This window comes from Electrophorus electricus, chromosome 10 (assembly GCF_013358815.1).
Source record: "Electrophorus electricus isolate fEleEle1 chromosome 10, fEleEle1.pri, whole genome shotgun sequence".
Lineage (NCBI taxonomy): Eukaryota > Metazoa > Chordata > Actinopteri > Gymnotiformes > Gymnotidae > Electrophorus > Electrophorus electricus.
The window spans coordinates 1,347,741-1,362,636 of record NC_049544.1 but is presented as its reverse complement, the minus strand read 5'-3'; the positions used below and the strand labels follow the sequence as shown (position 1 = coordinate 1,362,636).

At 44.8% G+C, this 14,896-nt stretch overlaps 2 protein-coding genes across 4 annotated transcripts; both read right to left on the bottom strand.

The window, feature by feature from the left end:
- Window positions 1-1,513: 1,513 nt before the first annotated feature.
- On the bottom strand, window positions 1,514-5,715 carry si:dkey-79d12.4. Of its 2 annotated transcripts, XM_035530441.1 has the most exons (4): window positions 5,572-5,715; window positions 5,387-5,430; window positions 5,027-5,137; window positions 1,514-4,729 (listed from the first exon to the last, which is right to left on the bottom strand). In XM_035530441.1, the coding sequence occupies exons 3-4, from the start codon at window positions 5,111-5,113 to the stop codon at window positions 1,691-1,693; spliced, it is 3,126 nt and encodes a 1,041-aa protein (XP_035386334.1). In that variant the 5' UTR covers window positions 5,114-5,137; window positions 5,387-5,430; window positions 5,572-5,715; the 3' UTR covers window positions 1,514-1,690. The 2 variants fall into 2 exon arrangements, with proteins under 2 accessions (XP_035386334.1, XP_035386333.1); XM_035530440.1 differs by lacking the exon at window positions 5,387-5,430.
- A 1,796-nt stretch (window positions 5,716-7,511) lies between these two features.
- On the bottom strand, window positions 7,512-14,896 carry smg9 (SMG9 nonsense mediated mRNA decay factor). 2 transcript variants are annotated; one of them, XM_027007279.2, is made up of 13 exons: window positions 14,429-14,896; window positions 14,250-14,324; window positions 13,816-14,041; window positions 12,644-12,741; window positions 12,286-12,398; window positions 11,884-11,995; window positions 11,595-11,690; window positions 11,213-11,298; window positions 10,606-10,712; window positions 10,303-10,410; window positions 10,056-10,181; window positions 9,230-9,374; window positions 7,512-8,658 (listed from the first exon to the last, which is right to left on the bottom strand). In XM_027007279.2, exons 1-13 carry the CDS (start codon window positions 14,570-14,572, stop codon window positions 8,580-8,582), a joined length of 1,515 nt encoding a protein of 504 aa, XP_026863080.1. In that variant the 5' UTR covers window positions 14,573-14,896; the 3' UTR covers window positions 7,512-8,579. The 2 variants fall into 2 exon arrangements, with proteins under 2 accessions (XP_026863080.1, XP_026863081.1); XM_027007280.2 differs by having other exon boundaries at window positions 13,816-13,981.

The following is a 14,896-nucleotide window of genomic DNA, read 5'->3' as shown; positions in this document are numbered from 1 at the left end:
TTGTAGAGCGGATGCACTCAGGTTAATGTATGTTATTAGGGGGTTTTTGAACATAAATAACCACAAGCTGTTGTGTTGTTTTTAATGTGCTTCCATGTCACTACGGTCACCATGGCTAAAGTGTTCCCCCAACGTGTGCACTTACTATTATTTTGATGGTCAACTGAATGAAAAGAATGGTGAACAGAATTCTATCACAGCAAGCGCTCTTGCACACAGAGTTTTGCATGTCTTGTCTGCTCTGTGAGAATGTAAAAACAGGTATCGGCAAAGTGTTTAGAAATTCCAAATGAAAGGACAGATGTTAGATGCTGGTTGTCTGATTCTTTGTTGTCCATTAATGCACTTTATCCCAATCAAATTACAGATGAATCCTACCACACACTTGGAGATGAAGCACTTGTTGTTTAGAGTTTTTTATTTGTTGTGGTTTTTATATTTCTTAATTGCGTTGAAAGTCGTTTCTCTCTCTGGATCCTGCACTCCCTCCCTTCCATGTTCAGAAACTCAAACTCTAAAAGAGGGCACAATTCAGGCAGAATTATTGACCACAGATACAACAACCGACTGAAGCAGAAACTCAAACGCTCTCTTAAGCCCAGGAAGATTTCCCAAAACAGATAGGAACAACTCTACCATAGACACACCAAATCTGTTGTCAGTTTTCACCTGTCTGAAACAGGGTCTGTGCTGAGTGACAGTTTGCATATCTTACATTACATCACTTTCTGAACAGCTCATCCATACCCTGAGACATTCTGCATTAAAATAAACATCATGGCAAATGTTCCATACCCATGTCGCATAACTTTCAATAGTAAAATGAGGTTGTTCCAATTTTCTAAATACACCTTCTAAATAGTTTAGTTATTCTATAAATAGATATTGTATTTATCATAGAGATTTGTGACTAGAAAATCTAACATTTTCTCAACATTTAGCTCCAAGCTCACAGGTCTGGGGGTGCACGACAGCTGGAAAAGTGGAACCCATGACAAAAACGACTTCTCAGTTTGGACTCAAAAGATGCCTCTTGCAGGTTGAATACAACTGAACAGGAGCCATAGATGACAGCATATGATGAGTTCCACAGGAATTCCTCAAATGTGAAAAATTCAGTGTCATGCAAATAGTTAAGAAAAAAAAATACTAAACTCTGTAAAAATGTGTTTTTTGTCTCAAGGACGTGTAACAAAACCTTTACTGCTTAATCATGTTTTCAAGTTCATTAAACCCATGGGTAGAGTTCTTCTTAGAAGCAAGTCCACTCCATTCATATATTTGATAATGGCGCCCTCAAGTGGGCAAATATATGTAATGGACCTTTAGCAGCCTACCTAAACCATTAACTCGGTAATTTAAATGATTTAGTAATATCGTGCAGGTTTGCTCCGCACTCGTCAAAAGTTTTTGTAGACTCTCAAAGTCTTGTCACAAAACTGCAGAATATCCCAAAAACATGCCACGTAAGAATCACTTTTCAGAAAACAATTTGTGTAAATATGTCATTTTTTATTATGATCTAACAAAAACATCAGAGACCCATCAATATTTGATATGATCACACAGGCCTACAACAAAGACCATCTGAAACCAGAAAATCCAGTCTTACTCAAACAGGAAAATACACCCTCCTGTCCTCAAAGCATCCATGCAGGACACAGGTACCTAACCTACAACAGCCATGTCGCTAAATTAGAAACTTTTTTAAGCGTTTTTTTCGGGACTTAGAATTTTTCAGCATATGCCACAGCAAGGCGGCAGGTCTGGCGAACGCCTGCCCACAGACACAGTGGAACAGGTTTCTGCATTCCTTCTCAGTCCGTGGTTGGCCGGGCCCGGCCTTGGCGATCGCGTCCGATCTGTGTCGGCCCAGCCGGTGCGTCCCTTGGAAGGTGCGTCCGCAGGCGGCGCACACGTAGCGCACGGCCTCGGCGTGCTGCACCTGGTGTCGCAGCAGGTGCAGGCGCCGCTGGAAGGCCCTACCGCACTGGCAGCGGTGCCGGCGCGGGCCACGGTGCTTGTAGCGGTGGCGCACGCCCAGCGACGGTTGCCTGGAGATGGCGCCGCACTGCCTGCAGGGAAAAACGGCCTTGGAGCTCCAGGACTGGCGCAGGCGTTTCTGTAGCGCCAGCTCCTGGCTCTGGTTGACGAACATGGCGACAATCTTCAGCGGGCCCTGGGATGGGGGTTGGGACCGGGGGGTGGGGGAGCAGCCGGCGGGACTTTGGAGGCATGTGGGGAACTGCGCAGGGGTGGATGCGATGCTGGAGAGAGGAATAGGAGCAGGTGAAGGAGCAGAAGTGGGACCAAGAGCACCAGCAGGAACGGGACCGAGCGCGGGACCAGGAAGAGGAGCAGGACCAAGAGTGGGACCAGGAACGGGACCAGGAATCAGTCCAGGAGCAGGTAAGCGGAGTGTCATTGGCCTGACACGTCCTGCAGACAGCTGGTTCCTGGGCGGCAGGGTCTTGGGTCCGTTGGCTGAAGCGATCGTGGGTGCAGGAAACTGGACGGGGGTGGGCGAGAAAGACACAGAAACTTTGGTGGAAGTACAGGGGTAGGTGGGGATGCGCAGAGCCACCCTGGACTGCTGGGGCTGCGCGGGCGAGCTGGCGGCTGAGGGGCCCAGAAGGGACGCCATCAAGGAGGGCATGCGGACAGGCACGCAGGCGGGCTGGCCTGCAGAACCTAGCTGGTGCTGGGACATGACGACGCCTTGGATAACCATTTTAGCTGGCTTCACGTCAGCGGCAGAGGGAGCTGCTCTCTCCGCTTTGGTCTGCGGATGCATTACTACGTTAAGCTGCCCCGTCTCTGCCTGAGACACTGTAGATACAGACATCCCTGGGCCCTGTGCCCCTTTTAAGACTAAACCCGTTACCTTCTGCTCACTGTTCAGTGACATAGTGGCCATTACCTGCACTGGCACTGATTGATTAGAGGGCGAGGACGGTTTGCTGGGCAAAACAGGCAGCGAGGAGTTTGTCAAGGCGCCAAGTTTCTGAAGAGGGTTAACGATGACATTGTTGGTGAGCAGAAGGGCAGGCAAGGCCCTGCACTGACTGTCCCCGGTGCTGAGAGGGGGCTTAGAAGGCCCTCCAGTGGAGGGTGAAGGCACAAAATTCAGAATCATCAGGGGCAGATTTTTGGAGCTGCCTGCGTTCTTGTCCTGGGCCAGCGGTGGGCCGGCAGGCGTCTCGGGCTTGCTGCAGCAGGCGTGCTTTGTGAAAATATTCTGGTCGGGAAAGACGCACAGGCAGCTGGCGCAGACGTACTTGGTGGACGGGTGCTTCTCGGCCTGGTGTTTGAGCAGCTGCTCTTCCGTCCCTTGCGCGAGGCCGCACAGGCAGCAAGCGTGCAGCGGTGCGCAGCCGCACCGCCCCACCGCACCAGGATCTCTGCGGAGGCCGCAGGAGACGCAGATTGAGCCGTCTACGGACGAGCCTGGCTCTAGGGCCGCGGCGAGGGGCTTCTGGACCACGCTGCTGCGCGCTCGCTTCTGTCGCCCGCTCCTAGCCCTCAGCCTTCTCCCTTTGCTGCGAGATCTCTGCAAGCCGTCTGCTGAGGTGTCACTGTTGTAGTTGATGGACGTGGTGGAGTCGGTGTCAGAGTTCAGATCCTCCTCGGGGGTATACGCCGAGTCACCCGGGGGCAACGAATCGCCGTCGTCCTGGTCGCTGCTAGGGACGCTGTCCTCGTCTTCTTCCTTCACAACTTCCTCCTGAATCGGGCCGCAATCCCAACCACCGTCTTCGTAGTCGTCTTCCACTTTGATGTTCAGCTCAACCGGCGCTGACTGTGGGACGGCCGAGGCAGAACCGCAAACAGCGGCTTTTCCTTCGACGGCATCAACTCTCCGACTTTGGCTTTTCATCACCTTGTTATAGGCTGCTTCCAAAATGGACGCGCTAGTCCTGCCCGCTTTCTGGGGCAAATTGCGAAGCACCACAACTTTGACCGTTTCCTGCTGACCACCCTCAGGCTCCGAGTCTTTGGAGGATGTCCTAGTGTGTGATTTATTATTGTTCACATATAAAGTTTCGCTGCTGGTGTTTGTGACTTTGTCTGAAGTTTCCACGACAGAGCCCAGCATGTTGTGTGCATTCACTGGGACAACCATAGGCTTTGGGAGGCTCCGTGTGCAATAATAATTATGATCAAGCTCGCAAGCTCGCAACACCAGCCGATTCTCTGGAATATCCAGGATGTGGTTTTCTATGGACCCGTTGACCTTTGTCACCTCCACCTCCTGCTCCTCGTCCTTCAGGTACTTTACGTTCATCTCCTCGTTCTCCACCACGGACTCCTCCACCATCTCCACCTCCCGGGAATTCTGGTACGACGACGAAGGCCTCAGAGTGCGCGGTCCTGGCACCTCCTTCCTCCGCGCGTGCTGCTCCATGTGCTCGTTCATGTGCCAGGCGCTACGGAAGGTGAGGCCACAGCCATCGCAGAAAAGGCGGCACCCTGAGTGGGAGTTCTCCAGGTGCAGGGCCAGTGAGATGACGCGTGGGAACATCACCTGGCAGAGGTGACAGCGCACATCGGACCTGTGCACACCGAAGTGCTCAATCAGGTGGGCGAGGAACGCGAAGCGCTCACCGCACACACAACACACGCAGTCGCCCAGGCCCTCGCGGAGCACCTGCATCGGCACGCCATCCTCATCCTCACTGGAGTCCTCCTGAAGATTGTAATGCTTGGGAACGATCCAGGTGCCAGGGCCCTAAAATAAGGCAGCCACAAAAACAATTCAGTTATTAAAATTATGAACAGCAAGTTCTGAGATTGTGAATACTGAAGGAGTTAACTGTTTTAATAAGAGAAGATTACAAATTAAATATAAAACATAAAAAATCCCAAATATATGACAAATACTTAACATGTAAATAAAACATTTAATTACATCACTTATTTGTATCTATTTGTTTCCATGTGGCATTAATCTGAGCTGGAAGTTAATTGGCTAATATGGATAATATGCAATCACTTTTCAATAACAGCCAGCCTATATGAGACTTACTTCATGATGTTGGCTAATGTCTCCATCCTGTTGTAGTTCCAGTTCAGCTCCAACCACATGCATCACCTCCTCACACGCGATCTCCATGGCAACCTCACTCACATACTGCAGCTGAAATATTGGTGAGGAAACGTGAACACTTTTAAACACATTTTAAAGCACACTCAAAACACATTAAAGAACTCAAAATAAAAAAAGTCAGCATTTAATGTATTGATACATTTGTATAGACAGCTGCTGCAGTGCGTGCATTTTTAATAGTTATTTATAATGTAACATTAAATGGCTTATTTTGACTAGGGGGTCTAGCGAAGCAGGTGAGCACTCCATAAGCTTCCCAGAAGGAATATGACCACAAACCTGCAGCTGCACCTTTGAGGGCTTTTCAGTTACTGGGTCATAATCTACAACATAAGGACGAGTTCAAAAAAGAAGTGCGAAGTACACAATTTTTGAAACCGATTTACCTCGTGTTTGAAACTTTCTTAGCTAGCTAAACAAAATAATACGGGGTGAAATGTTGACATAATACTGTCACAGCCTACCTGAGCTAAGGGTTCAACTGCACTCTGGGACACGGTGGAACAGATCCTTCATTAAAGCACCTGATGGTGCTGTCCTCGCAGATTCCACACAATTCTGCCTGCATTTTTCATTTTTCTATAATGTAATTTTCTGCACGTTTTTATGAGCTCATTCTGTGGTTGTGATCTGCGCATGCGCGGGTCTTTCTGACGGGTAATTCGTCGGTGACGTTTATTCCGGTTAGTACTGCGCAAGCGTTGGTCCGTCAATTAATTCAATCCGGGTGACAATCGCGTGGTTATCAGTTCCTAGGCGATGTTTCCTGTTCACAGTCAAGTGAATTGATGTTTATGTTCCGTGCATTCTTTAAGTACATGGATATTCTTCAATTATAGTCTATTAAAATGACCAACAGTTTATAATGTGTGTCTGCTAACAAATCATAACAACAGGAAGACCAGTAATGCATGCACTGCTGAACTGGGATGTTCACCCTATGGTCAGGCTTGCTGTTTAAGGGAGGATTCTTATTCTGTAACTTCCTAACTTTCCTAATAAAATTTCCTTGGGCCATCATAACAGGTGGTTAAATACAGACACACAAACAAATATTAAATGAAAGTAAGAAGTAACAGGCCAGTGCCCAGATCTTTTGTTGGTTTGGTAACTCCAAACAAGTTCTCTTAGATTTAACAGTATTTATTTATTTTAAAAAAAATTTTGTAAAAGATTTCTACCCCAAAAGTATAGGCTTTTTGTTTATTTTATTATTTTTTTTAAGTTTCCTTAGAAGTAGTATACATTATTTTAACTGCAAATTTATCTGCACAGTAAGTGTTATTTTTTGCATGGAAAGCAAAATATATACAAACACTTGGACAGTCAAGTTAAAAAAAAAAAGAATTTTGGAATCTTATTTATCATTGTGTCACTTTTTAAAAGCAAATACTTATTGCCTTGATCAATAGTCAAGAGCTATATTCAGTTGTAATGTGAAACACTACACTGCTGTCAAACATTTCTGCATTATGACAATAAAGTACACAGAGGATACAGACGAATGGCTGCACAACACAGGCTAATTCAAGATTATGATACAATGCTATGCAACCAACTATTCAAAAAGCTGCCTTACCCAACAATGTAACTTGTTAACTCTTCTAAAGCAGCTGGACATTTTTTTAAGTGCCGAATGTTTACATGTCAAAGGTATCTGTATTTCTCATTCAAAAGTGCTAGAAAATAATACATACACCTCCTTGGTTACACTGGGGAGTGTTTTGTTTTTCCTCCTGCTATATTTCTCTACAGTCAGTAAGGCCTGCCTTGCCAAGATGTATGTCTGGAAGGGAACCAGAGGAAGAGCATTTAAAACTGAAGGCCTCCGTTGCTAGCTCAGCATCCCCAGATCTGTAGCTTCACCATAACGTACTTCCTTGTGAGCGGCTCTGAGCACACTTTTGCACGAGAGGCTCATCTTTTTGCTCCTCCATTATTCTCTTATTTAGAACCATTAGCAGAGATGGATACACCAGAAAAATTGGCTATAGTCTAGAAACCCAGATACTAGAGGTATTTATCAATTTCTTGAGTAGGTGATTTAAAATTGGGCACCCACTTAAGGAAGTTCCCTTCTTGCTCCTAGAGAGGAGAGTCATTGCCAGATTGTGGCAGTGTGTCCAGGTGGTGCTGACACATGGAAATCAAAGCTACCAGTCAGAGGTCACAATTATTTACTAATCCAGACCTGGTTTAATGCCAAAGTTTTACTACCGTCCACATCTTTTGTATAGACTAAATGATCTCTATGTCAGTGCCTGGTTTATAAGCTTAAAGTTAATATGTTGAAAAACAGCATAGCTTATGTTCTTAAGAACCCAATAAAAATAGATCTTTATTGGCATGCAGAAGGATACTAAGCTTCCAGAGGACAATGCAGACCATAAAAGGGAGATATGAGAATGGTTTTACCACATTTATTTCTTATACAGTGCACATTAGTGTAGCAAAAGTATTCTTACAGGTGCCATAAGTTATGTTCGCAGTTTTTGCCAACTTCCACCAGACTACTGAACAGGTTCACCTCTTCCTTCAAACCCAAGGCCTTCATCCAAATTGCCTCCCTTAGCTTGCCCTTCCTCATGCACAAGCTAACCGACAGGCTTGGAGGTCCACCTACTTGCAGATAAGTTTCCTGATTGGTTAATACTCCCTGACTTTTTTAGTTTCTGACTGCTGAGCCCACTACTGTCTTTTACAGCCCACTATACACTTTTAAAATGAGAGCATATACTTATAGTGATAGCCATCAAAATTTTAAAATAGTTCTTAAGGAAATTGTTAACATTAAATCTATGTTCACATGCATCATTTTATTTTCTTTATTCAATGATTTACAGTAACTTTTACATACTCAAATTCTAAAATATAATTATTATAAAATGACTATCATTCAATCAACACAAATCATAATACTAAGAAGCAGAATTACATATCACAATTTTTAACAATGTTTTTAAGGAATGTATATTTAAAGGAAATATGTGAAACTCTTCAAAACTGTAAAAATACATAAGCCAATCAAACTTGATGGAGAACAGTGTTCTGCCAACTGTTTTTTTTTTTTTCCAGAAAATAAATAAACAAATTTGTCTGAAGATTCCACAGTTGTGAGATGATCTGGTGCCAGGCCCCTCTGGTGCCAGTCTGGTGCCAGTCCCTTAGCACATCATCTGCTCGTCATCAACCCAGTGAAAAACTCCAAAACCACTCACATTTCACAACTTGCTGGGTTGGTTCACAATCCAGCATTCACAGCGAACATGCACGTGCTATATTTCCATTCCCAATAGGTTAGAGGGTTTGGCAGGAAGCACGACCCACTCTTTCAGATCTTTACGGCACCTATTGGACGAAGACAGCCAGCCGTGCTGCGGTTGAGTGCGGCCAGGCGTCAGGGTGCAGGAAGCTGAGGGATTCCCATCTTCTCTGCGAGTCTGCGGGCCCGTCTGCAGCCGCCGCAGGGGTCTTACGACAGCAAGCGGCTGTACTCAGACAGGGCCGAGGACTTCTTCACACCATCCCATATTCTGGCTGCATAATGGAACCTGTGTAGACGCAGACAAAAGGTACACACGTAGGCAAACAACCAACAGGCACTTTACAAATTAATAGAATAAACAATATAGTATATCAAAAACCATTACACCATTTCAAATGGTAATGATTATGCTAATGTTAAAAGAAACAAAAACAAAAAAACTAACAAAATTCCATGCTTTACATGCTTTTTTAAAATATCCATGGTATTAGAGTACGAGTGACAATGATGCCAACACTGTTTACATGGTTTCTAATCATTATGGCTCTGTGATTTCTAGACACATTTTACAAAAGCCTGCCTCACATCAGAAGTACTACAGCCACACAGTAGACCAGCCTGATTAACTGTTGACAGGAGAAAAATCTTAGGGGGAAAAAAATTTATAAGTTTACTTTCGGGAAGGCTTGTATATGATATAAATATATGAGCTAATCGAATTGCATACAAGACCACTTTTAAACTCATCTATTATGATGAATTACAGATTTAACTCTTTGGGGTAATAATGATAAAAACAGCAAATTCCAATCTCATAACACTAGCCCCGCTGTTGGGCTTCATCTAGACTGCCATACCAGTTCTTCTCAGTGAGGATGGTGTGTGAGAGCTGATTGCGGGACATAGCCAAGACTTGGCTGCGCAGTTTGGCCACCAGGGAGGAGAAGCTGGGATGACCCCTGTAGCCAGGAAGCAGGGAGAACAGGGGAGTCGTCCCAGAGCCTGCAATACAGCACAGAGCAAGCGCACACTCGTTAGATAAACCTTGTTAGGGACATCTCAACTTTACCATGGATCCTACTCACCAAGGTTGTTTCATCGATTAGGGAAACGCATTCAAGGTATTATGGGTCTATTTTAGAGGTACAGAATCATCTGTTGCTATGCAGAGTTAGTCAGCCGCTCTCTATTCGTCAGTGCACATCTGCACTGTTAAACTGCATAAATGTAAATACAAAAGGTAGGAACTCATTTATATATGACAAAGTAGATGTTTAAATCATAACATTCATTCCGTGGGGTTGTAAAGTTCCATGAGTGTAGATGAGATAGATATCTTTGAGGTTCCTAATTTCATTGTTTCCATAGCAACAACTGGCAATGAAGACAGATGTGTCATCATTAACGCAGTGTCAATTAAAATTAAAATGCCTTGCCACTATAAATGACAAATGCTTAATTCAGATGGTCCAAAAGAACATGAGTGTCAGTAATACCATAAATAATACTTGAACTCCTGAAGCAACATGGTACACTGAGTAGTAGTGCTCAACATGTAGACTGACAGTAATGTACACCAGCAGAACGGCTCGAACACTGAATGTTAGTCCATTTATAGCGTAAAACCACAACGAAAATGAGAAGAAAAAAAAACAACCACAAATCAGCCAACTGTTTTCTGACCTGCTCTGGCCAAGGCCTCGTCTCCCTCGCTCTCCATCATCGGCAGAAGGAAGAGGTTCACTTCCGTCCCGAGGTAATCTCTTTCAAGCCCCGGGAAAATATTACTGTCCAGCATAGACAAGGTCCCTAGGACAGCACAACACAACAGTGGGCCAGTCAATGGGCTGACCACAGAACGAAGGGGGTCCTAACCCTAGTACTGGTGGATTTGAGCTGGCAGAGTGTTGAGGAGCTGTTTGGACTAGACCTTTATACTTCAGGTGAGAGTGTGTCATCAGCGTGTCCACAATCACGTGCATGTCCTTCAGGGTTCGGGGACAGAACTCCTCTCTGCTTGCTTTGTTCTGCAAGAAAACTAAAGAAGAAGAAGACAGCCAAGGTAACTTGCTTTCATCATATAACGGCTGTGAAACATGAGTGCAGCCGCAGCATCAGACGCTGGCTCACGTGTGTTCATCACCGTGGGTTTGCGAGATAAAGGTTAGCTGGAGGGGTGGGGCAGGGTGAGAGGTGTCTGGAGAAGACCATAGGTCTGAACTGCGGGGCTTACTGATGTGAGGGTAGTACTCAGACCCGTCTTCAGACCCTGAGGAGCCGGTGCTCTCGTGGCTGGCGGAGGGTGTTGACGGTTTCAGCATCTCTGCAGTTTGAAGAAACCTGAACACAAAAAAACCCAAAAACCCACCAAACAGTTCATCACCAAGCTCACTGTTCACATTCACAATAAAGGGCAACAATATCAGTGTATAATATCAATAATATCATCAACATCAGTGTATCAGCACTGCCTACCACAAACGTCTGACACATTCCAGTGGGGTGACCATCAAACTAGATGACATGGGGGGGGGGGGGGGGGAACCTCCCACAACCAATAACCTGCATGTGCTGCTAAAGAACTCGATGCTTTCAGCCAATTAAGTGAACAACCTTTGAGGAATCCCACAGTCAGAATTCCGTATTTGATCATTTGCTTTTAGGTACTAGTGTACTTCAAATGGAGAAACGTGGTGGTGACCTTCCAATTGGTGATAAGTTTTCAACAAAAAGCACAAAAAGTAATTATTTTTTATCAACAACTGCAGTTCAGTAGTCTGGTCTAACATAACAGACAGTTTTGACAGGTGCTGTGTTCTTCGATGAGAGAGAAATCTTACCTGTACAGGTTGATGTCTGTGAACCAGTCCTGAACCACGATTACAACATGGCACACAGTGAAGAGAAAGGCAGCTATCTGCAGAGACTATGCAACAGGACACAATGCAGGAATTAGAAACACACTCTGAATACGTGCAACAGATGCATCTATGTGAATACATCAGTGGGTATTTAAACACTTTTCCAATTACATGGGAGTGAACTGCACGTGCAATGCAAGACCAAATTTGGAAAACATAGAAAGTAAAAGATCTGTTAATTTTTTTGGTGAATTTCGTAATTGAAGATTCACTGGCTCTCCATTTGAGAATCATTCTATCTGCACTGAATGAGGTTCAGGTCTTCATGCACATGCCCAGAGCCCAGTTCCTACAGACTCACCTGCATCTCTACGTATGTGTGAGGGAGGTTGTACTCAGGAGGCAGCTTGCGGTCATTATTGATTAGATGATCCAGGATGGAAGGGCTCAGAACTGGCTACAGCAAACAGAGCAGCAGGACAAACACATCCAACAACAGGAACTCAAGGCATTTCCACAGTTGAAAGTACTGGGCTCTCCATTATGGGAGACGTGTCTCCTGAAATAGCAGTGCGGGAACAGGTGCACTGCATGTTATGCTACAGGGTAGTGGGTGGTCTCTACTGCACAGCCAGAAGGCTCAGTCAAACCTGGGTGTCCAGGAAGATGACTCTCTCCTGCGTGATGTAGAAGTCGATACCACTGCTCTGGTTTCCCCCTCTCTCCTTGATCTCCTGTGTCTGGGCCCTAAATACATACATCCTGAAACATGGAACACTGCTTAAGTAGTTTTAAAAAATTATACAGATGTTATAAATCTAATTATCAGGCTTTTGTGGACAGGAAATCACAGTAAAACAAACTAGAGGGAGTACACTTATAATGCTGTTCTAAAGTCCAGTAAACAATATGTAATTATAGGTAAAGGACATTGTTAATTTTGATATCCCATCAATATCTTTGGAGTCATGTTAGATTTAAATCATAGTGCATTTTACATGCAGGGCTTGCATGAAGCCTGCATGAAATGCAAATTATAGATAAATGTTCACCTCTGGTCCTCTTCAGGTGTGTTGGCAGACAGGAGAGACATGATAGTGGACTTCCCTGTACCCTGCAGCCCAAGGACGCCAACAACCAGCATGTCTGTCTGGTCACGCAGATACTGTCACACAGCCAAACAGAATTAACACACACAAACCTAAAGGTGGCAGTGAAGTAACACTGAGCTAGATTATGTGTAAGAGGCAAACAGGAAAGTGACCTGTGCACATATACATATACTTCTTCATTCAGCATCAACACAATCGACTGAATAGCAAGCAAGGTGTGGACAAACACAGTGTAGGCCTTTATGGTTTATAGCAGTTTCAGACAACTTAAGATGAAGGCCATGTTAAAGACACTTGCCTCCATCGCACTGTCACACCAGCTCATCTGGTCATCTACCAGTTTAATGCTGTGCTTCATCTTCTCAGGTGGGAGGAGCTTTGTCTGGCCAATCACAGCTGTTCAACACAAGTTCAACAAGAACAATGCAGTATGTAACAAGACTAATGCTAAACAACACAGCACAGATGATATTAAGGACAAACCACAACAGCAAGTCAAATCACAGTCAAGGCACACACTAATAATCGGACAAAGCTTGCAGATAACAGGACTGAACTGCACTGTCTGATCTAAAGCACCTTAGCTTTGACTTTTTTTCCTACTCTCTCCTGCATGTATACACGCATAATTCACAGGCATTAAATCTATAAAGGCTCGTTTTCTAAGAAATTCGCAGCTAATGAATAAAGTAATGTTTAATGTATTGACCCCAAACACATGAGAAACGTAGAAGGTGCTTCTGTGTCCCACTGCTTACTCCCAGAAAACCTTTTGTCGGACTTTTTGCAGAAGAGCTCTGTATCCCTCACCAACTATGAGAGTGAATCCCAGTTCAGGCTGAGGCTCCTCTTAAGGAGAACGTGGGAGCAGATGTGCAAGGAAAATTCAATAGCTGATATCTATAATCACTCAGGACCCGCCACCATTGCTTAAGTGTGTCTTAAAGTAGCTGTCTCGCTTAGTTGCACTTCAATTGCTCCATTTGTTTCCTTCTGGTAAATGTGTCCATCTAACATGACCCACAAAAATACCTTTTCCAGGTTATCAAGAAGTATAAGAGCACATTTTTGCATTAGAGTTGGAGTGACAAAAGGCTTGCATTTAATTTCTTGTTTTGGGGCTTATAGACAAAAACCTGCAAACATCTTGGACAGCTTTTGATTCTTTATATAAATAGATTCTTTCCACCATTTTCGTTTCAGAAGCAGCAAGGCAACAATCACAAATCCTTAATCTATGCTCTCTGCCCTTCTTGTTCTTATTTTTAGCTGGCCTTTATCAATTGCAAATCTCTCAAAAAAACTGTACAGCACTGGGATGGTGTTATAATTCTTACTACATTCACATGCAAGCAGGAGAGTTCAACTGTGAACAAAGATGAGTGACATGAGGGAGATCAGCAATCCCCAGGAGTGAGAGAGCTGTGTCTGTTTGTGGCTGACAGAAGAAATGATCTGACAACAACTCACGGTCGACAGCCCCACTGGACGCAGCCGAGCCCATTCCCCGGTTCTGGATCTGATAGACGGGTTGGGTCGGACGCTGGCCCTCCCTCTCTAACTTTGTAACTCCGGTACCAGAAGCTGGAGGGGCCGCATCAGGGGTGACGCCAGATTTTCCGCCTTCCTCTCTGGGCTTTATAAGCATAACAGGCTTTTCCATTGGGGTGCCACTGACAGGAGCACTCGGCTTGGACTGGAAGAGCATGTGTTCACAACATTGTCCTCAAAGAATATTTTGAATTGGTGTGTCCGCCAAAATACGAACACACTAATCTTCAAACTAGAGGTCAGTGTAAATCAAAATTAGAGTTGGAAGTCAACCAGTCTAACGTACAGAACCAAAGGAGTACAAAACATTTAAGTTGGAGTGAAATAGCACATCAAAGTGTGTTCAAGCTCACCCTCTCTCCGGGAGGTTTGGCCAGAATGATGGGGGTCTTCGGAAGCACTGGGCCCGGGGGCTCTTCGCTACCATCCTGGGACCACGAGATCCAAACGTCAGTTCACCACATTTTATATAACAGTAATGAGATGTGTTGATTCAATGACAAAAGTCACAAAACAAGAACCTGACAATTACCCTACGTTCACGAGGCACAAATTCCCTGTCGCGACTCGGCCCGGAAAGGTTTTGTCCCGGAGGCCCTGGGTCTCTGTCTCGCCGTCGCCTTCTTCTCCGGCCTGGCCCGTACATTCCGGGCTGGCTGTGACCAGACTCCGACATTCTTATTAAGTTTGCTTATATAGCCAAGAAAATAAATTAAACTAAGGCAGCTAGATAGGCACAGGAGACGTCTATTAGCTCTAATTTAACCGGCTGGTTAACCTACCTTATCTAGTTTACTTTGCGAGCTGCCAGTTTAACTGCACTAAAATAGCTAGCAACAATAAACGTGTGGCAATTCAGTTATTCTCTTTTAAACTGACATCTTGAGTAAAACCTGTTATTAAAACCTATGTCACGTTAACCGCTGCCTCTGCTAGTAGCGTTCAGCAGAGCTTGCTAGCTAGCTAACTGGCTAGCTCCGTTTTCCCAATCCGGGTATGA

Excerpts from the sequence above, each read along its gene's own strand:
- smg9 (XM_027007279.2), bottom strand. The coding sequence starts at position 14,572 with ATGTCGGAGTCTGGTCACAGCCAGCCCGGAATGTACGGGCCAGGCCGG. Across the intron at positions 9,375-10,055 it reads CGAGGCCTTGGCCAGAGCAG|GCTCTGGGACGACTCCCCTG; the intron begins GTCAGAAAACAG and ends GCTGTATTGCAG. Across the intron at positions 8,659-9,229 it reads ATCCTCACTGAGAAGAACTG|GTTCCATTATGCAGCCAGAA; the intron begins GTATGGCAGTCT and ends GCGTCTACACAG.
- si:dkey-79d12.4 (XM_035530441.1), bottom strand. The coding sequence starts at position 5,113 with ATGGAGATCGCGTGTGAGGAGGTGATGCATGTGGTTGGAGCTGAACTG. Across the intron at positions 4,730-5,026 it reads ACATTAGCCAACATCATGAA|GGCCCTGGCACCTGGATCGT; the intron begins GTAAGTCTCATA and ends GCCTTATTTTAG.